Source organism: Taudactylus pleione, unplaced genomic scaffold, assembly GCF_031769625.1.
Source record: "Taudactylus pleione unplaced genomic scaffold, aTauple2 ptg000434l, whole genome shotgun sequence".
In the NCBI taxonomy this organism is placed as follows: Eukaryota; Metazoa; Chordata; class Amphibia; order Anura; family Myobatrachidae; genus Taudactylus; species Taudactylus pleione.
Window position 1 is genome coordinate 7535720 of NW_028284836.1, and position 24923 is coordinate 7560642.

The 24923-nt window shown below is 48.3% G+C and overlaps 1 protein-coding gene across 5 annotated transcripts in view; it reads left to right on the top strand.

Moving 5' to 3' along the window:
- The window catches only part of PTK2B (protein tyrosine kinase 2 beta), a 277303-nt gene that overhangs the window by 156989 nt on the left and 95391 nt on the right, over positions 1–24923 (top strand). For all 5 annotated transcript variants that reach the window (XM_088447585.1, XM_088447587.1, XM_088447588.1 and 2 more), the window contains exons 4-6: positions 6948–7035; positions 16995–17074; positions 23075–23137. In XM_088447585.1, coding sequence (XP_088303711.1) covers positions 6948–7035; positions 16995–17074; positions 23075–23137 — 231 coding nt within the window. The remainder of the gene's footprint in view (positions 1–6947; positions 7036–16994; positions 17075–23074; positions 23138–24923) is intronic.

Here is a 24923-nt window from a genome sequence, read left to right on the forward strand (position 1 = left end):
AGCACATTTGGGGGCAAGGGGCTAATTTTGGGTATAGTTGCTGGGTGGTAGATGTGTAGTTTTGTCCTATCAAGGTCTAGACTCTAGTGGGTGTGTTAGGGGTGTACCCTTTGTTTTCTATTACCATTCCCCTTTTTCTGGATTGCTCTTGCTGCAGCTGTTCACACCCTCCCTTCACTTTATTTGTTGTTGTTGTTGGCTTCTTTGTGGGAAGAAACAATAGCAGTGACTGTCTTGAGTTAGGTCTTGAGATGTGCTCTTCATGGGTTAGGCTGATTCTACCCAGTTGGTTCCCATCTAGGTACTGAGGGAATGTGATGAGCTGGCAATTGGTCCCCATCTAGGTATTGAGGGAATGTGATAGGCCGGCAGTTGGCCTCCATCTGGGCATTGATGTTTTCTTGTTGTGGGCTGGCAGTTGGCCCTCATCTAGGTACTGAGGGAATGTGATCGGCTGGCAGTTGGTCCCTGTCTAAGAACTGAGGGAATGTGATAGGCTGGCAGTTGGCCCTCATCTAGGTACTGTGGGAATGTGATGGGCTGGCAGTTGGTCCCCATCTAGGTATTGAGCAAATGCGATGGGCTTGGCAGTTGGCCCTCATCTAGGTACTGAGAGAATGTGATCGGCTGGCAGTTGGTCCACATCTAAGTAGTACTGAGGGAATGTGATGGGCTGGAGGTAGGTCCCCATCTAGGTATTGAGGGAATATGATGGGCTGGCAGTTGGCCCTCATCTAGGTACTGCAGGAATGTGTTGGGCTGGCAGTTGGTCCTCATCTAGATACTGATGGAATGTGATGGGCTGGTAGTTGGTCCCATCTCGGCATTGACATTTTCTTGTTGTGAGATGGCAGTTGGCCCTCATCTAGGTACTGAGGAAATGTGTTTGTGTGGCAATTGGTCCCCATCTAGGTACTGAGGGGATGTGATCATCTGGCAGTTGGTCACCATCTAGGTACTGAGGGGATGTGATGAGCTGGCAGTTGGTCCCCATCTAGGTACTGAGGGGATGTGATGGTCTGGCAGTTGGTCACCATCTAGGTACTGAGGGGATGTGATGAGCTGGCAGTTGGTCCCCATCTAGGTACTGAGGGGATGTGATTAGCTGGAAGTTGGTCCCCATCTAGGTACTGAGGGGATGTGATGAGCTGGCAGTTGGTCCTCATCTAGGTACTGAGGGGATGTGATGAGCTGGCAGTTGGCCCACATCTAGGTACTGGGATGTGATGAGCTGGCAGTTGGCCCTCATCTAGGTACTGAGGGGATGTGATGAGCTGGGAGTTGGCCCTCATCTAGGTACTGAGGGGATGTGATGAGCTGGCAGTTGGTCCCCATCTAGGTACTGAGGGGATGTGATGAGCTGGCAGTTGGTCCCCATCTAGGTACTGAGGGGATGTGATCGTCTGGCAGTTGGTCACCATCTGGGTACTGAGGGGATGTGATGAGCTGGCAGTTGGTCTCCATCTAGGTACTGAGGGGATGTGATGAGCTGGCAGTTGGTCCCCATCTAGGTATTATTATTATTATCCTTTATTTATATGGCGCCACAAGTGTTCCGCAGCGCCTTACATAGTACATAGAACTAATAAGTGAACAAGAAACAAGTAACTTACAGTACATTACAGTGCAGGACAGGGACACAACTTATATACATTGCTGAAATAGTGATTAAAGCACTCACAATAAGCTGCCGGGAGTTGGCGGTCCCGTGTTAGGTGCCCTAATGGGGAGTAGAGAGTAGAAGAAAATGTAAAGAGAAGCACATGAGGGAAGAGGTCCCTGCTCATGAGAGCTTACATTCTAAGGGGAGGGGCAGACAGACAGGCGTGACACAGAAGGGGAAGATAGGAAGGAAAGAGCATGAGGTGGGTTAGGAGGAGTGCTGGAAGGCCTTGATGAAGTAGTGGGTCTTGAGAGCCCGTTTGAAGATTTGTAGAGAGGTGGAGAGTCTGATAGGGAGAGGGAGAGCATTCCAAAGGTAGGGAGCAGCACGGGCAAAATCTCGGATGCGGGAGTGGGAGGAAGTAATCAGTTGGCAAGAGAGGCGGCATGCATTAGTTGAGCGAAGTGGGCGGGTGGGAGTGTGAAGGGAGAGAAGGTCAGAAATGTATGCGGGAGAGGATTTGGTGAGGGCTTTGTAGGTGAATGTAAGAACCTTGAATAGGCATCTGAAGGGGAAGGGGAGCCAGTGTAGGGCTTGAAGGAGAGGGGAAGCAGATATAGAACGTCTGGAGAGGAAGATGAGCCGAGCAGCAGCATTGAGAACAGATTGTAGTGGAGAGAGGTGAGAGACTGGGAGGCCAGCTAGGAGAAGGTTACAGTAGTCCAATCTGGATATGACCAGTGAGTGGATGAGGGTTTTAGTGGCATCCTGGGTGAGGAAGGGTCTAATCCTGGAGATATTTTTTAGGTGAAAACGGCAGGACTGCGAGATGTGCTGAATGTGCGGTTTAAAGGAGAGGGAGGAGTCTAGGATAACTCCAAGACAGCGCACTTTGGGGCTAGAGGAGATAGTTGTGCCATCAATAGATAACGAAATTGTGGAAAGTGATGTAGTGGAAGAGGGTGGGAAGATGATCAGCTCAGTCTTAGACATGTTAAGTTTAAGAAAGCGCTGGGACATCCACGAAGAGACAGCAGAGAGACAGTTGGAGATACGGGTAAGGAGCTCAGGGGTGAGCTCAGGGGTGGAAAGGTAAATTTGAGTATCATCTGCATAGAGATGATATTGGAGGTCAAAGGAGTTAATGAGTTCACCTAAAGAGGATGTATATAGGGAGAAAAGGAGAGGTCCAAGAACAGAACCTTGGGGAACTCCTACCTTTAGTGGAAGTGGAGGGGAAGAGGAGTCATGAGAGGACACAGCGAAGGAACGATCAGAGAGGTAGGAGGAAAGCCAGGAGAGGGCAGTTTCACGTAAACCGAGAGAGTAAAGGATTTGCAGGAGGAGAGGGTGGTCTACAGTGTCAAATGCAGCAGAGAGGTCAAGGAGAATGAGCAGAGAGTAGTGACCCTTGGATTTGGCAGCAAGGAGGTCGTTGCTGACTTTCGTGAGGGCAGTTTCCGTGGAGTGGAGAGATCGGAAGCCAGATTGAAATGAGTCAAGGAGGGAGTGGGAGGAAAGAAAGGTGGTAAGGCGGTTGTAGACAATACGCTCAAGGAGTTTGGAAGCAAAAGGGAGAAGAGAGATGGGTCGATAGTTTGAAAGTATGTTAGGATCAAGGGTAGGTTTTTTAAGAATGGGGGAGACAAGAGCATGTTTGAATGCAGAAGGGACAGTGCCAGATGATAGGGAAAGATTAAGGAGGTGAGCCAGATGGGAACAGGCAGAAGGAGACAAGTGGGAGAGGAGACGGGAAGGGATAGGGTCAAGAGGGGAGGTGGAAGGAGGGGAGGACCGGATGAGGGCCAAGACTTCCTCTCCAGAAGCAGGGGAGAAGGATGTCAGAGTTGGTGAGACAGAAGGGGAGGGGTGGTAAGGGCAAGGAGGGAGAGGAGTGCTAAGGGTCTGATGGGATATGATGTCCTCACGTATGGAGTCAATTTTAGATGTAAAGTAGGTGGCAAAGTCGAGGGCAGAGAGCGAGGAGGGAAGGCGAGGAGGGGAAGGGCAGAGTAGGGAGTTGAAAGTGGCAAAGAGACGCCGGGGGTTTGAGGACTGGGAGGAGATGAGGTTCTTGAAATATGTTTGTTTGGAGAGAGACAGGGAAGCACTGTAGGAGGAGAGAATAAATTTGAAATGGAGGAAGTCAGCCTTAGAGCGTGACTTTCTCCACTGACGCTCCGCAATTCTTGAACACTTTTGTAGGTATCTGGTGCATTTGGAATGCCAGGGTTGTGGTGTGGATCTGCGAGGGTGAGTGGTTATTGCTGGAGCAACAGAATCAAGAGCAGAAGCAAGGGAGGAATTGTACAGGGAAGTAGCTTGTTCAGGACAGGAGAGAGAAATGATAGGGGAGAGAAGAGAGTCCAGCAGGGAGGAAAAAGCAACAGTGTCAATAGCCTCAATATTACGCTTAGTAATGGTAGCCTTAGGAGTTAGAGGAGGGCAAGGAGAGAGGGATAGGTTAAAAGAGAGAAGGTGATGGTCAGAGAGGGGGAATGGGCAATTGGAGTAATCAGAAATATCACAACGGTGCGTAAAGACCAGGTCAAGTGAGTGCCCACTCACATGGGAGGGTGAGGAGGTCCATTGGGCGAGACCAAATGAAGAGGTGAGGGTAAGGAGTTTAGCTGCAGAGGATTCTGTGGGAATGTCAATAGGAATATTAAAATCACCTAGGATAATGGAGGGAAGATCTGAGGAGAGAAAGTGAGGGAGCCAGGAAGCGAAGTTGTCAAGGAATTTGGAGGGAGAGCCAGGGGGACGGTAAATGACAGCTACTCTGAGGTTTACTGGTTGGAAGAGTCGTATAGCATGAACCTCAAATGTGGGGAATGTAAGGGATGGTTCAGAGGGTATTAGCTGGTATGAGTAACTGGTGGATAGAAGGACCCCAACTCCACCACCATGGCGACCCCCAGGCCGGGGGGTGTGGGAGAAGGCAAAGCCCCCAGAGGATAGAGCAGCAGGAGAAGTGGTGTCAGAGGGTGAGATCCAAGTTTCAGTGATGGCTAGGAGATTCAGAGAGTTGGAGATAAAAAGGTCATGGGTGGGGACCAGTTTATTACAGACTGACCTGGCATTCCAGAGGGCACAGGATAGAGAGATAGCATTTGTGGGGGAGATGTGAATGAGATTGTCCGGGTTGCTGTAACGTGGAGGTGAGATTAATTTGGGGGACCGATATGAATAGAGTTTAGTGATGGTGCGGGCACCTGAGCTGGAAAGGGAACCAATAGGAGGTGGGCAGGGAGGGAGATGTGGATGGCAGTGGGGTGAAGTGACAGGGAGAGGAGTGTAGGAGGAGGGTTTGGTGGTGGGGTAGTAGGACAGAGGGGGGGTAGAACAGGAAGAAAGTGGAGTAATGGGTGAGGAGTGAAGAGTAGGCAGACAGAGGAGGGGGGAGAAGGGGAGGAGGAGGTGGAAGAGATAAGGGGGAAAGGATAAAGGTGGAAGCAGGGGGCAGAACAGAGGATTAGGTAGAGACAGAGGGAAGGAGGGAGTTGACGAAAACCTTGTCATGGTGTTTATAAGTAAACAAGAGGAAAGAAATTTGGAAATTTAAATGAGATATGAGTGCAAGAGATTTGTAGGAATGCAAGTAAGAAAACAGTGACGTATCAAAGAACAGTGTATCAATATGTATGCAGATTAACAAGATTGTTATAGGGAGAAATAAAAGTGGGGTTCTAAAGTGTGCAGAATGTGAAAAATAACGCAGATTGTAAGCAGACAGAGGATGTGAGGCTAGGCAAGAGAGCTGAGATAAAGGACAGTGTTTCAAAGTTGATAGATATAAACTGACATGGGAAAAAGTACGATAAGCATTGAATTGTATGCTAGAATCAGAAGGCCAGCATTATTAATAGCATTAGAAGTGTTCTTGGCGTGATTGTACAGGGAGTCCAGTTGTAGTCTGAGTCTTTAGATTGTTGGGGTTTGTTGCGTGATGGACCTTTTTTCTCATTCTGTTTTTCCTCGGTTTAACGCAGGTCTAACGCTAGTTATGCACTTAAAAAACTGCACTTAGAAAAAAATCTGCACCCAGCCAAGGCTTCCCCAGCCAAACTACTGACACTTATACAGGGAAGCAGGCAAGTGTGGACACTAATTAATGAAAACCCCCAATTGGCCAGCCAGAGAAAGCTAGCAATAAAAATGGCTTAAGTCAACAATGACCACATACCATACATCTAAGGCTACAAATAAATCAAGCATTCACTTTAGTCAATAAACTGAGAGAATCCTTAAAACAATGTAACTATTACAAATCATAAGGCATTAGAAACAAAAGCATAAGGATTCAGTAAAGAATAAGCTAGCTACCTATGATTATAATTAATAAAGGAGGCACAGGAGGTGAAACACTTTGCAGTCACTGAGGGGATGTGATCGTCTGGCAGTTGGTCACCATCTGGGTACTGTGGGGATGTGATGAGAGGCAGTTGGTCTCCATCTAGATACTGAGGGGATGTGATGAGCTGGCAGTTGGTCCCCATCTAGGTACTGAGGGGATGTGATGAGCTGGCAGTTGGTCCCCATCTAGGTACTGAGGAAATGTGATCGTCTGGCAGTTGGTCACTATCTGGATACTGAGGGGATGTGATGAGCTGGCAGTTGGTCCCCATCTAGGTACTAAGGAGATGTGATGAGCTAGCAGTTGGTCCCCATCTAGGTACTGAGGGGATGTGATGAGCTGGCAGTTGGTCCCCATCTAGGTACTGAGGAAATGTGATCGTCTGGCAGTTGGTCACTATCTGGATACTGAGGGGATGTGATGAGCTGGCAGTTGGTCCCCATCTAGGTACTAAGGAGATGTGATGAGCTGGCAGTTGGTCCCCATCTAGGTACTGAGGGGATGTGATGAGCTGGCAGTTGGTCACTGGTCAGTTTGTGCTCAGACAATCTTTGCTGCATTTCTAGGGCCATTCTTTCTTTCACCCCTTTACACCTTTCTTGTTACTAAGCTGACCCTTCTCCCTGCCAGTATGTCTCAGAGTCTTTAATTCAGATAAATTATTTAGATAAGACTTCAGACTATTCCTCATGCCACATCCAACACATGCACCCCTTCCCCACTCCCCAATTCACCCTCCACTCTCATGTACTTTATGTTATAAATATGGTGATTAATTCATCTCGCCCTCATCATCAGTCATGTCCTAGAAACCCAGAGGGTATATCGTTGACCATACAAATGCCATTACCCAGAGGCCAGTCCGGCTGTATAGGAATGGCTTACTGACATCAGGAGTGTGTGACAGCATTTGTGTGAACGTTGCCCCTCATCCACTCTCCTGAGTTATCATGTGTAAATGTCTCCATCTTTATTCTCATTCTCCAGATACGATCTCCGGATCCGCTACCTGCCGGATAACTACATGGAAAGTTTCAAGAAGGATAAAACAACATTACTTTACTTTTACCAACAGGTTAGCTGCGTTCAGATTGTTTGTGGGCAGTGAGATAGCAGCACTAACCCAAGTACAGCATGTGTGAATGATAAACAGCCTATTACAGGTAGCAAGCCATGGTGCAGCCATTTTGTCCTGTAGGCATGAAGCAAAGTGGCTGCTATAATTAGCCAATACCACACAATACAGAGCCATTTACTGTAAAGGGCTTACGTAAGCGCACCAATGGCAGCTCCACCCGTCTCTAAATTCTGCCCTTCGTCTGTAATAGCTGAAGTTTCCCCAGAGACCCTTCCCCACTTACTCCCTGTATTATCTCTTCAGCAGGCGATAAATGAGTCTCCTTAGTATTCCTCTGGTATTGGAGCAAGGATAAAAACGCACTGCTGCCCTCTGCTGGACTTAAGTGAAAATTCAACAAAACATCCTACAGTATGTCTCATTACCTGCTGTGTATCACACCTATAGTTCCCAAAATTAAAATATCCAGAGGCGGAAACCAGGGAGATATGGAGCAATTTAATTTAGATTTAATTTATTTATGTCTGCAACCCGAAATGCTGTGTGACACTGTAACGTAGCGGCATGCAGATACAGCCACAGTCGCACAGTCGCATACCGTTTTGCTCAGCATAAGCTGATTGTGCATCCTGTAAGCATCGCTTTGCGAATAAGATGCATTTTAAGGGAACAAGTCACACGAAAAGATGCTCGGCGCTACCGAGTCACGCTACGGCATGGTGCGACTAGAGGGGCTGTTAACGCGCTAGGAGGCTAGATGTACAGTACATGGATCTATCTGTATTACGACCATCCCTCCCCACAGCCTAAACCTAACCCTCCCCCCTGCAGCCTAAACCTAACTCCCCCCCCTCCCCCTAGCCTAAACCTAACCCCCCCCCCCCCCGATTCCCCGCAGCCTGATCCTTCCCCTAGTGCCTAACACTATCTCTTAACCCTCCCCCTCACTCCAATACTTGCCGTCGGGATGTTGGCGCTGGGATCCTGAATGGCGTCGGGAGTCAGAGTGCCGGCATCCCTCGACAGCTGGGCTATAAACTACATCCCATCGATACATCAGACAATAAAGAAGCGTTAGCACAGTCTATGGGAATGAATGATGGCTACATTTCCATCCATACATGGGACATCACTAATAAGAAGCTACTAGAAGTTACACTGACGTACACAGCCCAGAGCACATATACACAACCCAGAACACATATACACAGCCCAGAACACATATACACAGCCCAGAGCACATATACACAGCCCAGAACACATATACACAGCCCAGAACACATATACACAGCCCAGAACACATATACACAGCCCAGAGCACATATACACAGCCCAGAACACATATACACAGCCCAGAGCACATATACACAGCCCAGAACACATATACACAGCCCAGAACACATATACACAGCCCAGAGCACATATACACAGCCCCGAGCACATATACACAGCCCAGAACACATATACACAGCCCAGAACACATATACACAGCCCAGAGCACATATACACAGCCCAGAGCACATATACACAGCCCAGAACACATATACACAGCCCAGAGCACATATACACAGCCCAGAACACATATACACAGCCCAGAACACATATACACAGCCCAGAGCACATATACACAGCCCAGAGCACATATACACAGCCCAGAACACATATACACAGCCCAGAGCACATATACACAGCCCAGAGCACATATACACAGCCCAGAACACATATACACAGCCCAGAACACATATACACAGCCCAGAGCACATATACACAGCCCAGAGCACATATACACAGCCCAGAGCACATATACACAGCCCAGAACACATATACACAGCCCAGAACACATATACACAGCCCAGAGCACATATACACAGCCCAGAACACATATACACAGCCCAGAACACATATACACAGCCCAGAGCAAATATACACAGCCCAGAACACATATACACAGCCCAGAACACATATACACAGCCCAGAGCACATATACACAGCCCAGAACACATATACACAGCCCAGAGCACATATACACAGCCCAGAGCACATATACACAGCCCAGAGCACATATACACAGCCCAGAACACATATACACAGCCCAGAGCACATATACACAGCCCAGAGCACATATACACAGCCCAGAGCACATATACACAGCCCAGAACACATATACACAGCCCAGAGCACATATACACAGCCCAGAACACATATACACAGCCCAGAGCACATATACACAGCCCAGAACACATATACACAGCCCAGAGCACATATACACAGCCCAGAACACATATGCACAGCCCAGAACACATATGCACAGCCCAGAGCACATATGCACAGCCCAGAGCACATATGCACAGCCCAGAGCACATATGCACAGCCCAGAGCACATATACACAGCCCAGAGCACATATACACAGCCCAGAACACATATACACAGCCCAGAGCACATATACACAGCCCAGAACACATATACACAGCCCAGAGCACATATACACAGCCCAGAGCACATATACACAGCCCAGAGCACATATACACAGCCCAGAGCACATATACACAGCCCAGAACACATATACACAGCCCAGAGCACATATACACAGCCCAGAGCACATATACACAGCCCAGAACACATATACACAGCCCAGAGCACATATACACAGCCCAGAGCACATATACACAGCCCAGAGCACATATACACAGCCCAGAGCACATATACACAGCCCAGAGCACATATACACAGCCCAGAGCACATATACACAGCCCAGAGCACATATACACAGCCCAGAGCACATATACACAGCCCAGAGCACATATACACAGCCCAGAGCACATATACACAGCCCAGAGCACATATACACAGCCCAGAGCACATATACACAGCCCAGAGCACATATACACAGCCCAGAGCACATATACACAGCCCAGAGCACATATACACAGCCCAGAGCACATATACACAGCCCAGAGCACATATACACAGCCCAGAACACATATACACAGCCCAGAGCACATATACACAGCCCAGAGCACATATAGACAGCCCAGAACACATATACACAGCCCAGAACACATATACACAGCCCAGAGCACATATACACAGCCCAGAGCACATATACACAGCCCAGAGCACATATACACAGCCCAGAGCACATATACACAGCCCAGAGCACATATAGACAGCCCAGAGCACATATACACAGCCCAGAGCACATATAGACAGCCCAGAGCACATATACACAGCCCAGAACACATATACACAGCCCAGAGCACATATAGACAGCCCAGAACACATATACACAGCCCAGAGCACATATACACAGCCCAGAGCACATATACACAGCCCAGAGCACATATACACAGCCCAGAACACATATAGACAGCCCAGAGCACATATACACAGCCCAGAACACATATAGACAGCCCAGAGCACATATACACAGCCCAGAGCACATATACACAGCCCAGAACACATATACACAGCCCAGAACACATATACACAGCCCAGAGCACATATACACAGCCCAGAACACATATACACAGCCCAGAGCACATATACACAGCCCAGAGCACATATACACAGCCCAGAGCACATATACACAGCCCAGAGCACATATACACAGCCCAGAGCACATATACACAGCCCAGAGCACATATACACAGCCCAGAGCACATATACACAGCCCAGAACACATATACACAGCCCAGAGCACATATACACAGCCCAGAGCACATATACACAGCCCAGAGCACATATACACAGCCCAGAGCACATATACACAGCCCAGAGCACATATACACAGCCCAGAGCACATATACACAGCCCAGAGCACATATACACAGCCCAGAGCACATATACACAGCCCAGAACACATATACACAGCCCTGAACACATATACACAGCCCAGAGCACATATACACAGCCCAGAACACATATACACAGCCCAGAGCACATATACACAGCCCTGAACACATATACACAGCCCAGAACACATATACACAGCCCAGAGCACATATACACAGCCCAGAGCACATATACACAGCCCAGAGCACATATACACAGCCCAGAACACATATACACAGCCCAGAGCACATATAGACAGCCCAGAACACATATAGACAGCCCAGAGCACATATACACAGCCCAGAACACATATACACAGCCCAGAGCACATATACACAGCCCAGAGCACATATAGACAGCCCAGAACACATATACACAGCCCAGAACACATATACACAGCCCAGAGCACATATACACAGCCCAGAGCACATATACACAGCCCAGAGCACATATACACAGCCCAGAACACATATACACAGCCCAGAGCACATATACACAGCCCAGAACACATATACACAGCCCAGAACACATATACACAACCCAGAGCACATATACACAGCCCAGAGCACATATACACAGCCCAGAGCACATATACACAGCCCAGAGCACATATACACAGCCCAGAACACATATAGACAGCCCAGAGCACATATAGACAGCCCAGAACACATATACACAGCCCAGAGCACATATACACAGCCCAGAGCACATATAGACAGCCCAGAGCACATATACACAGCCCAGAGCACATATAGACAGCCCAGAGCACATATACACAGCCCAGAGCACATATAGACTGCCCAGAACACATATACACAGCCCAGAGCACATATACACAGCCCAGAACACATATACACAGCCCAGAGCACATATACACTGCCCAGAACACATATACACAGCCCAGAGCACATATACACAGCCCAGAACACATATACACAGCCCAGAGCACATATACACTGCCCAGAGCACATATACACAGCCCAGAGCACATATACACAGCCCAGAGCACATATACACAGCCCAGAGCACATATACACAGCCCAGAGCACATATACACAGCCCAGAACACATATACACAGCCCAGAGCACATATACACAGCCCAGAACACATATACACAGCCCAGAGCACATATACACAGCCCAGAACACATATACACAGCCCAGAGCACATATACACAGCCCAGAGCACATATACACAGCCCAGAGCACATATACACAGCCCAGAGCACATATACACAGCCCAGAGCACATATACACAGCCCAGAGCACATATACACAGCCCAGAGCACATATACACAGCCCAGAGCACATATACACAGCCCAGAGCACATATAGACAGCCCAGAGCACATATACACAGCCCAGAACACATATACACAGCCCAGAGCACATATACACAGCCCAGAGCACATATAGACAGCCCAGAGCACATATAGACAGCCCAGAACACATATACACAGCCCAGAACACATATACACAGCCCAGAGCACATATAGACAGCCCGGAACACATATAGACAGCCCGGAGCACATATAGACAGCCCAGAACACATATACACAGCCCAGAGCACATATACACAGCCCAGAGCACATATAGACAGCCCAGAACACATATACACAGCCCAGAGCACATATAGACAGCCCAGAGCACATATAGACAGCCCAGAGCACATATAGACAGCCCAGAGCACATATAGACAGCCCAGAACACATATAGACAGCCCAGAGCACATATAGACAGCCCAGAGCACATATAGACAGCCCAGAGCACATATAGACAGCCCAGAGCACATATAGACAGCCCAGAGCACATATAGACAGCCCAGAACACATATAGACAGCCCAGAGCACATATAGACAGCCCAGCACATATAGACAGCCCAGAGCACATATAGACAGCCCAGAGCACATATAGACAGCCCAGAACACATATAGACAGCCCAGAGCACATATAGACAGCCCAGAGCACATATAGACAGCCCAGAGCACATATAGACAGCCCAGAGCACATATACACAGCCCAGAGCACATATAGACAGCCCAGAGCACATATACACAGCCCAGAGCACATATACACAGCCCAGAGCACATATACACAGCCCAGAGCACATATACACAGCCCAGAGCACATATAGACAGCCCAGAGCACATATACACAGCCCAGAGCACATATACACAGCCCAGAGCACATATACACAGCCCAGAGCACATATACACAGCCCAGAGCACATATACACAGCCCAGAGCACATATACACAGCCCAGAGCACATATACACAGCCCAGAGCACATATACACAGCCCAGAGCACATATACACAGCCCAGAGCACATATACACAGCCCAGAGCACATATACACAGCCCAGAACACATATACACAGCCCAGAGCACATATACACAGCCCAGAGCACATATACACAGCCCAGAGCACATATACACAGCCCAGAACACATATACACAGCCCAGAGCACATATACACAGCCCAGAGCACATATACACAGCCCAGAGCACATATACACAGCCCAGAGCACATATACACAGCCCAGAGCACATATACACAGCCCAGAGCACATATACACAGCCCAGAACACATATACACAGCCCAGAGCACATATACACAGCCCAGAGCACATATACACAGCCCAGAGCACATATACACAGCCCAGAACACATATACACAGCCCAGAACACATATACACAGCCCAGAACACATATACACAGCCCAGAGCACATATACACAGCCCAGAGCACATATACACAGCCCAGAGCACATATACACAGCCCAGAACACATATACACAGCCCAGAGCACATATACACAGCCCAGAGCACATATACACAGCCCAGAGCACATATACACAGCCCAGAGCACATATACACAGGCCAGAGCACATATACACAGCCCAGAGCACATATACACAGCCCAGAGCACATATACACAGCCCAGAGCACATATACACAGCCCAGAGCACATATACACAGCCCAGAGCACATATACACAGCCCAGAGCACATATACACAGCCCAGAGCACATATACACAGCCCAGAGCACATATACACAGCCCAGAGCACATATACACAGCCCAGAGCACATATACACACAGCCCAGAGCACATATACACAGCCCAGAGCACATATACACAGCCCAGAACACATATACACAGCCCAGAGCACATATACACAGCCCAGAGCACATATACACAGCCCAGAGCACATATACACAGCCCAGAACACATATACACAGCCCAGAGCACATATACACAGCCCAGAGCACATATACACAGCCCAGAGCACATATACACAGCCCAGAGCACATATACACAGCCCAGAGCACATATACACAGCCCAGAGCACATATACACAGCCCAGAGCACATATACACAGCCCAGAGCACATATACACAGCCCAGAGCACATATACACAGCCCAGAGCACATATACACAGCCCAGAGCACATATACACAGCCCAGAACACATATACACAGCCCAGAGCACATATACACAGCCCAGAGCACATATACACAGCCCAGAACACATATACACAGCCCAGAACACATATACACAGCCCTGAACACATATACACAGCCCAGAACACATATACACAGCCCAGAGCACATATACACAGCCCAGAGCACATATACACAGCCCAGAGCACATATACACAGCCCAGAGCACATATACACAGCCCAGAACACATATAGACAGCCCAGAGCACATATACACAGCCCAGAGCACATATACACAGCCCAGAGCACATATACACAGCCCAGAGCACATATAGACAGCCCAGAACACATATAGACAGCCCAGAGCACATATACACAGCCCAGAGCACATATAGACAGGCCAGAGCACATATAGACAGCCCAGAGCACATATAGACAGGCCAGAGCACATATAGACAGCCCAGAGCACATATAGACAGCCCAGAGCACATATAGACAGGCCAGAGCACATATAGACAGGCCAGAGCACATATAGACAGGCCAGAGCACATATAGACAGCCCAGAGCACAGATAGACAGGCCAGAGCACATATAGACAGCCCAGAGCACAGATAGACAGCCCAGAGCACATATAGACAGCCCAGAGCACAGATAGACAGCCCAGAGCACATATAGACAGCCCAGAGCACAGATAGACAGCCCAGAGCACATATAGACAGCCCAGAGCACAGATAGACAGCCCAGAGCACATATAGACAGCCCAGAGCACATATAGACAGCCCAGAGCACATATAGACAGCCCAGAGCACATATAGACAGCCCAGAGCACATATAGACAGCCCAGAGCACATATAGACAGCCCAGAGCACATATACACAGCCCAGAGCACATATAGACAGGCCAGAGCACATATAGACAGCCCAGAGCACATATAGACAGCCCAGAGCACATATAGACAGCCCAGAGCACATATAGACAGCCCAGAGCACATATAGACAGCCCAGAGCACATATAGACAGCCCAGAGCACATATAGACAGCCCAGAGCACATATAGACAGCCCAGAGCACATATAGACAGCCCAGAGCACATATAGACAGCCCAGAGCACATATAGACAGCCCAGAGCACATATACACAGCCCAGAGCACATATACACAGCCCAGAGCACATATACACAGCCCAGAGCACATATACACAGCCCAGAGCACATATACACAGCCCAGAGCACATATACACAGCCCAGAGCACATATACACAGCCCAGAGCACATATACACAGCCCAGAGCACATATACACAGCCCAGAGCACATATACACAGCCCAGAGCACATATACACAGCCCAGAGCACATATACACAGCCCAGAGCACATATACACAGCCCAGAGCACATATACACAGCCCAGAGCACATATACACAGCCCAGAGCACATATACACAGCCCAGAGCACATATACACAGCCCAGAGCACATATACACAGCCCAGAGCACATATACACAGCCCAGAGCACATATACACAGCCCAGAGCACATATACACAGCCCAGAGCACATATACACAGCCCAGAGCACATATACACAGCCCAGAGCACATATACACAGCCCAGAGCACATATACACAGCCCAGAGCACATATACACAGCCCAGAGCACATATACACAGCCCAGAGCACATATACACAGCCCAGAGCACATGCAGAGCAATAGCAGGTACATGTTATATACCCTGTGCTAGATACCATAGTGTACCTACATACAGATTACAGATAGGGAATGGATTATGGGCCTGATTCAGAGCCGCTCGTAAGCGGCCGCTCGTTCCTTCCGAGCGATGTTTGCACAACTGCGCATGCGTACGGATCGTTATATGCATGCGCGAACCAGTCAGTGCGGCCGAAAATCATTTGTTCGCTAAATAGCGAATGCCTGATAATTTGAGTGACGGGAGGAGGCGTATGTGGGTGGTAACAGGGGAAGGTGCTTGAAAACGGGGAGTGGAGATCCAAACGCAGGCGTGCTTAAAGGTCAAAACGGGCGTTTTATGGGTGTGCATAATTAATACAGCAGCGTCACTGACCACGTCACTGGGTTATTTTATAGCCAGAACTGCTCGCATGATAGCGGTAGGAAAAACCAACCACAAGAATAGCGAGCAGTTCATACGCTGGTCGATGTACTCGATTAATCTAATAAATAGCGGACATGACGTAGGATGCGAGCGGCCAGGGGGCGTAGTTTCCCAAAAAACGACCGCAAGTTTTGTTCGCTCGTTCAGACCTAGAGGCATGAACAGACCGCAAACAGCAAACGGTTCATTTGAATAGCCACCCCTATTTTCAGGACGAGCGAGCGCTAATTGCGTCCGGCTCTGATTCAGGCCCTATGTGTGTACTGGTGACATATACACAGCACAGAGCACATGCAGGGCAATAGCAGGTACATGTTAGATACTAGACCCTGTGCTAGATACTATAATGTACCTACATACAGATTACAGATAGGGAATGGATTATGTAGTAGATCCTGTGAGTCTATCACATTTATACAGCGCCCACCCTTCCCCGGACGTATGCAAAAAACCCAGGTTGAAACCAGTTAGAATATACTGATTAGCTGGCATGAGTGTATAGACGGATGAGTGATAATTAGTACATGGCATCTAATCTGTCACTGTCTGTGTCTCACCAGCTGAGGAATGACTACATGCAGCAATACGCTACCAAGGTCAGCGAGGGCATGGCCCTGCAACTCGGCTGCCTGGAACTCCGGTAAGGAACCCCTCAGCCAGCTCACCGCTGCTACCTGTGCCCCCTCTGTAACACCTGTCGGGGTAGGAGAATGAAGATGAGGCTGTCTGTCTGTCTGTCTGTCTGTTGTATATTGGGTCAGCGTCAGCTACTTCTCGGCGGATGTGATGGTTCTGCTCCTGTAAATGGCAACTGCACCAGCGGGAGATAAATGTCACTGGCTCCTGCTCACTCCGCATACTCATCGCAATACTAACGCGTTCCACATCTCAGGAATACCTTATACTCCAGGTGTTCTGCGGATAACAGCAAGAAGTCCCTCTTATTAGCTGCCATTGATTTACAGTTTGCTGCAATGGAGCGGCAGCTACTGTACAGCCAGCGTATGTGATGAGATAGAATTAGGGTTGGTATGAGGGTGCATTAGTGGGGGAAGATAGGAGGGAGTAGGCAGTGACGTAAGTTCATCCCAGACGCCCGGAGGCAAGTTATAATTTGGTGCCACCCCCCCAGTCACAGCCGCTGACACTGTAATGTAGCAATTCGGGTGCAGACAGGCTATAGATAGATGAAGGCAGCAGCTGATGGTCTGACATAGAGCTCTCCACTAGTGTATGGTGGCTTCTCAGGTGCCATGTATTGGGCTGCCGTGACGGTACACTCCGGGTACATAGTTACAGCTCTAAGTGGGGTGAATATGTTGTGGACAATGGAGGAGGTGCCCCTTCAGAGCTGGAGCCCAGCGGCCGGCGCCTCCATTGTCTCCCATAGTTCTGCCCCTGGGAGTAGGGTAGGTATGAGGGTGCATTAGTGTGAGAGGTTAGGCGAGAGTAAGGTAGGTATGAGGGTGCATTAGTATGGGGGGTTATGCGAGAGTAGGGTAGGTATGAGTGCATTAGTGTAGTGGGTTAGGTGAGAGTAGGGTAGGTATGAGTGCATTAGTATGGGGGGTTAGGTGAGAGTAGGGTAGGTATGAGGGTGCATTAGTGTAGGGGGTAGGTGAGAGTAGGGTAGGTATGAGTGTGTTATGTTGGGGGGTTAAACGAGAGTAGGGTAGGTATGAGTGCATTAGTGTGGGGGGTTAAGCGAGAGTAAGGTAGGTATGAGGGTGTATTAGTGTGAGGGGGTAGGTGAGAGTAGGGTAGGTATGAGTGCATTAGTGTGGGGGGTTAGGTGAGAGTGGGGTAGGTATGAGGGTGCATTAGTGTAGGGGGTTAGGTGAGAGTAGGGTAGGCATGAGTGTGCATTAGTGTGAGAGGTTAGGCGAGAGTAAGGTAGGTATGAGGGTGCATTAGTATGGGGGGTTAAGCGAGAGTAGGGTAGGTATGAGTGCATTAGTGTGAGGGGGTAGGTGAGAGTAGGGTAGGTATGAGTGCATTAGTGTAGTGGGTTAGGTGAGAGTAGGGTAGGTATGAGTGCATTAGTATGGGGGGTTAGGTGAGAGTAGGGTAGGTATGAGGGTGCATTAGTGTAGGGGGTAGGTGAGAGTAGGGTAGGTATGAGGGTGTATTATGTTGGGGGGTTAAACGAGAGTAGGGTAGGTATGAGTGCATTAGTGTGGGGGGTTAAGCGAGAGTAATGGAGCGTACACACGGTCAGATTTGTCAGACTTGTCAGATTTGTCAGATGAACGACTGAACGATTAAACGATTTGAAAGATTTGAACGATTTTACCAAAGTTTTGAACGATTTGAACGATTGGAAAGACTGAACGATTTTTAAATCGTTATCGTTCATATCTGAAGGAAAAATCTGATCGTGTGTATGCACCATTAGGTAGGTATGAGGGTGTATTAGTGTGAGGGGTAGGTGAGAGTAGGGTAGGTATGAGTGTGTATTATGTTGGGGGGTTAAACGAGAGTAGGGTAGGTATGAGTGCATTAGTGTGGGGGGTTAAGCGAGAGTAAGGTAGGTATGAGGGTACATTAGTGTGAGGGGGTAGGTGAGAGTAAGGTAGGTATGAGTGCATTAGTGTGGGGGGTTAGGCGAGAGTAGGGTAGGTATGAGGGTGCATTAGTGTGAGGGGGTAGGTGAGAGTAGGGTAGGTATGAGTGTGCATTATGTTGGGGGGGTAAGCGAGAGTAGGATAGGTATGAGTGCATTAGTGTGGGGGGTTAGGCGAGAGTAGGGTAGCTATGAGAGTGCATTAACGTGGGGGTTACGGTAGGTATGAGTGTGCATTAGTGTTGGGGAGTATAGGCGAGAGTAAGGTAAGCTTTATTGAAGATATACTTTTGCAGAGAGATGTAAAGGATATGATAGAGTGTAATCAGATGTGTAATGGGCAACAGCACAGGAGAAATCTTGTTTGTGAGTGTGAGAGACAGACCAGACATAAGGTTAATTTTTATTTTAACGCTAGAAGACATGGGGTGCCAGTGTATTGGACTAGAAGACATGGGGTGCCAGTGTATTGGACTACAAGACATGGGGTGCCAGTGTATTGGACTAGAAGACATGGGGTGCCAGTGTATTGGACTAGAAGACATGTGGTGTCAGTGTATTGGACTAGAGGACATGGGGCGTCAGTGTATTGGACTAGAAGACATGGGGTGCCAGTGTATTGGACTAGAAGACATGGGGTGCCAGTGTATTGGACTAGAAGACATGGGGTGCCAGTGTATTGGACTAGAGGACATGGGGTGCCAGTGTATTGGACTAGAGGACATGGGGTGTCAGTGTATTGGACTAGAAGACATGGGGTGCCAGTGTATTGGACAAGAAGACATGGGGTGCCAGTGTATTGGACTAGAAGACATGTGGTGTCAGTGTATTGGACTAGAGGACATGGGGTGTCAGTGTATTGGACTAGAGGACATGGGGTGTCAGTGTATTGGACTAGAAGACATGGGGTGCCAGTGTATTATACTAGAAGACATGGGGTGCCAGTGTATTGGACTAGAAGACATGGGGTGCCAGTGTATTGGACTAGAAGACATGGGGTGCCAGTGTATTGGACTAGAGGACATGGGGTGTCAGTGTATTGGACTAGAAGACATGGGGTGCCAGTGTATTGGACTAGAAGACATGGGGTGCCAGTGTATTGGACTAGAAGACATGGGGTGCCAGTGTATTGGACTAGAAGACATGGGGTGTCAGTGTATTGAACTAGAAGACATGGGGTGCCAGTGTATTGGACTAGAGGACATGGGGTGTCAGTGTATTGGACTAGAGGACATGGGGTGTCAGTGTATTGGACTAGAGGACATGGGGTGTCAGTGTATTGGACTAGAAGACATGGGGTGCCAGTGTATTGGACTAGAGGACATGGGGTGTCAGTGTATTGGACTAGAGGACATGGGGTGTCAGTGTATTGGACTAGAAGACATGGGGTGCCAGTGTATTGGACTAGAGGACATGGGGTGTCAGTGTATTGGACTAGAGGACATGGGGTGTCAGTGTATTGGACTAGAAGACATGGGGTGCCAGTGTATTGGACTAGAAGACATGGGGTGCCAGTGTATTGGACTAGAAGACATGGGGTGCCAGTGTATTGGACTAGAAGACATGGGGTGCCAGTGTATTGGACTAGAAGACATGGGGTGCCAGTGTATTGGACTAGAAGACATGGGGTGTCAGTGTATTGGACTAGAAGACATGGGGTGCCAGTGTATTGGACTAGAGGACATGGGGTGTCAGTGTATTGGACTAGAGGACATGGGGTGTCAGTGTATTGGACTAGAGGACATGGGGTGTCAGTGTATTGGACTAGAAGACATGGGGTGCCAGTGTATTGGACTAGAGGACATGGGGTGTCAGTGTATTGGACTAGAGGACATGGGGTGTCAGTGTATTGGACTAGAAGACATGGGGTGCCAGTGTATTGGACTAGAGGACATGGGGTGTCAGTGTATTGGACTAGAGGACATGGGGTGTCAGTGTATTGGACTAGAAGACATGGGGTGCCAGTGTATTGGACTAGAAGACATGGGGTGTCAGTGTATTGGACTACAGGACATGGGGTGCCAGTGTAACTAGAGGACATGTGGTGTCAGTGTATTGGACTAGAAGACATGGGGTGCCAGTGTATTGGACTAGAGGACTTGGGGTGTCAGTGTATTGGACTAGAGGACATGGGGTGTCAGTGTATTGGACTAGAGGACATGGGGTGTCAGTGTATTGGACTAGAAGACATGGGGTGCCAGTGTATTGGACTAGAGGACATGGGGTGTCAGTGTATTGGACTAGAGGACATGGGGTGTCAGTGTATTGGACTAGAAGACATGGGGTGCCAGTGTATTGGACTAGAAGACATGGGGTGTCAGTGTATTGGACTAGAGGACATGGGGTGCCAGTGTAACTAGAGGACATGTGGTGTCAGTGTATTGGACTAGAAGACATGGGGTGCCAGTGTATTGGACTAGAGGACATGGGGTGTCAGTGTATTGGATTAGAGGACATGGGGTGTCAGTGTATTGGACTAGAAGAAATGGGGTGCCAGTGTATTGGACTAGAGGACATGGGGTGTCAGTGTATTGGACTAGAGGACATGGGGTGTCAGTGTATTGGACTAGAAGACATGGGGTGCCAGTGTATTGGACTAGAAGACATGGGGTGCCAGTGTATTGGACTAGAGGACTTGGGGTGTCAGTGTATTGGACTAGAGGACATGGGGTGTCAGTGTATTGGACTAGAGGACATGGGGTGCCAGTGTATTGGACTAGAGGACATGGGATGTCAGTGTATTGGACTAGAGGACATGGGGTGTCAGTGTATTGGACTAGAAGACATGGGGTGCCAGTGTATTGGACTAGAAGACATGGGGTGTCAGTGTATTGGACTAGAGGACATGGGGTGCCAGTGTAACTAGAGGACATGTGGTGTCAGTGTATTGGACTAGAAGACATGGGGTGCCAGTGTATTGGACTAGAGGACATGGGGTGTCAGTGTATTGGATTAGAGGACATGGGGTGTCAGTGTATTGGACTAGAAGAAATGGGGTGCCAGTGTATTGGACTAGAGGACATGGGGTGTCAGTGTATTGGACTAGAGGACATGGGGTGTCAGTGTATTGGACTAGAAGACATGGGGTGCCAGTGTATTGGACTAGAAGACATGGGGTGTCAGTGTATTGGACTAGAGGACATGGGGTGTCAGTGTATTGGACTAGAAGACATGGGGTGCCAGTGTATTGGACTAGAAGACATGGGGTGCCAGTGTATTGGACTAGAGGACATGGGGTGCCAGTGTATTGGACTAGAAGACATGGGGTGCCAGTGTATTGGACTAGAAGACATGGGGTGCCAGTGTATTGGACTAGAAGACATAGGGTGTCAGTGTATTGGACTAGAAGACATGGGGTGCCAGTGTATTGGACTAGAGGACATGGGGTGTCAGTGTATTGGACTAGAGGACATGGGGTGTCAGTGTATTGGACTAGAGGACATGGGGTGTCAGTGTATTGGACTAGAGGACATGGGGTGCCAGTGTATTGGACTAGAGGACATGGGGTGCCAGTGTATTGGACTAGAGGACATGGGGTGCCAGTGTAGGGATTGGCGGAGTGTTACGGCAGATGTGAGAGAAAGAGATCAGTCTTGCTGCGGCACGGAGGAATGATTGCAGTGAGGAAAGACGGCTGAAGAGAGTGCCACGTAGCAGCAGGTTACAGTATTCAAGGTGGGAAGTAAGGAGAGTGGATAAAACACATGCGCCCAGTTACATTGTGGCTGATCGCGTCACAAACATGTGCACGCATCGCACCATGCGTTTTGGTGAGCGTTATGATGACGGTGATATGAGGGGAGGTTGGGGGCTCTGGGAGGAAGATTATACACTCAGTTTTGGAGCTGTTGAGCTGTAGGTAGCTTTGCGGCTCCTATGTTGAGATAGAACAGAGACAGCAGGTTACACAGGATAGTACATAAGGGTAGAGGGAGATTACAGTGTCGGCATTGCAGAGGTGGTCCTTGCAGCTAACTAAAGTGGTGGAAGCATTATATTAAAAAATCACTATCTTCTTTAGTATATAGCGAGTTGTTGCCTTCACGGCAGTAAATGTTTCCTCCATATGTTTTTCAGGCGGTTCTATAAAGACATGCCCCAGAACGCTCTGGAGAAGAGATCCAACTTTGATTTCTTAGAGTAAGTAGACACTATGGAGTTACTATCAGTAATGAGACAAGACAATGCTGATAATAGAGCTAGTTACTGTTACAGTGTTAGCATGCGATAGCCGCACATACACATATGTGACGGACACACTACAGCACGTGTACAGCTTAGTGTGCAATGACACCTGTATCACACTAAAGGTAAGTTAGGGAATATAGAACCCTTTATTTCCTCATTGTATGTACTAAACCTATTGTTTTGAATCTGATGGCAAATTACAGGCAACGTAGAGTGAGGGGAACAAGGAAAGAACAAGGAGACGACAATAAAACAGGAAAGAAGCAGGAAAACAAAGATAAATGCAGTTGTCCAATTTGTTGCTACTGGTTTTCCTTCCTGTTGCTTTATTTTGGCCCATACGAAGCACTAGAAGTGACTGTCACGGTAACTGAGGTCTATATTGATGCCTAACCACGGCTCTATGTGACGTCTGCCGCCCCCCATATTGATGCAGGCGGATCTTATTAGATGAATAGACCAGTTTCATGCTGGAGTATCAGGGCAACTTGGATGTGCAATTGTGTCTTTTTACTTTTCTGCTTTTTCAGCTTATTTTTCCTTGTTTTATGCCTTCTACTTGCTGGCGTTACAGCTTTATTCTCAGATTGCTATAGACACAGTATTATTCATTAACAGAGAGCACTGGGAACACCCTGTCTTTGCACCAGTGCGCTTAAATTGTAGGCCAAGAGCACATGGCCGAGCTCCCTACTTTCCTCAAAGCCCCCCCTTTCATTCAGTTAGACTTTTATATACAGTATGTCTCTAACAATGCTGCTCAGTTCCTGGATGACAGGGATCCTGAGAGTAAGGGAAGTCCCGGGCTGCGTTTTATTACATGTGTCACATTTGCGCGTTGAGGATTTTTATTACATTGTACAAAGTGTTTCATCTCTGAAGTGGAACCTTGAGGTACCATAAGTAAAGGAGAAGACCGAATCTGCACCTTGCTCAGAGCTGGTATGGGAATCAAGTGTTTTTGCGAAGGGGAAATATGTTTCCTGCTGTTCCGCATAGCAGGGAAGCCTCAGACATTGTGCCCTCTCTGTGCCTTTCTCTCAGTAATCCGTTGCCTGGGTTGAAAAAATGGACCTTGAAGTACATCTGCAGCCTTCATTTTTTAAATTGCAGACCAGCATTGGAGAGCATGGCATATGAAAATGTGCTTGGAGGAAATGAGTAACTGTCAGTGCAGGTGCAGTGTGACAGTTGATCCTCTGACTCACTGCTCTTCTGTTGGAGCTCTGCCTGCCCCTAACTAGTACATATCAGCCTGTGCCTTCAGATCATTGCAGTTTTAGGCACTGGAAGACATCCTGAGCAAACGTGCTTAAACAAAAACTTCAAATCAGAGACTCCACGGCCTAAATGGTGGGCACCATGTAGACCTTTATGGTCCTTATAAACTTCAAGCACAGCCAAAAACCTAATACTGGTCAAACTACACCACCATGCCAAATTTAGTGGAGCTACTGTAGGTACAAAACTCTGGCCATGCAAAACGGATAAACAGACAGACACACACTTTCTCGCTTATTATATAGATAATGAAAGTTTGTCTCTTCCACATTGCAAAACTAGGAACACTTGGATTTTAGAACTGTCAATCGCCAGCTATTAATCTCTTTTCCCCCACCCTCCCGTCTTTTCCTTCCTCTCCCTCTCTCTCTCCACCTCCCCCATCCATAATACTATAATACAGAATACTGTGTGATTAGCCTATAATACCTATAATACAGGTTACTGTGTGATTAGC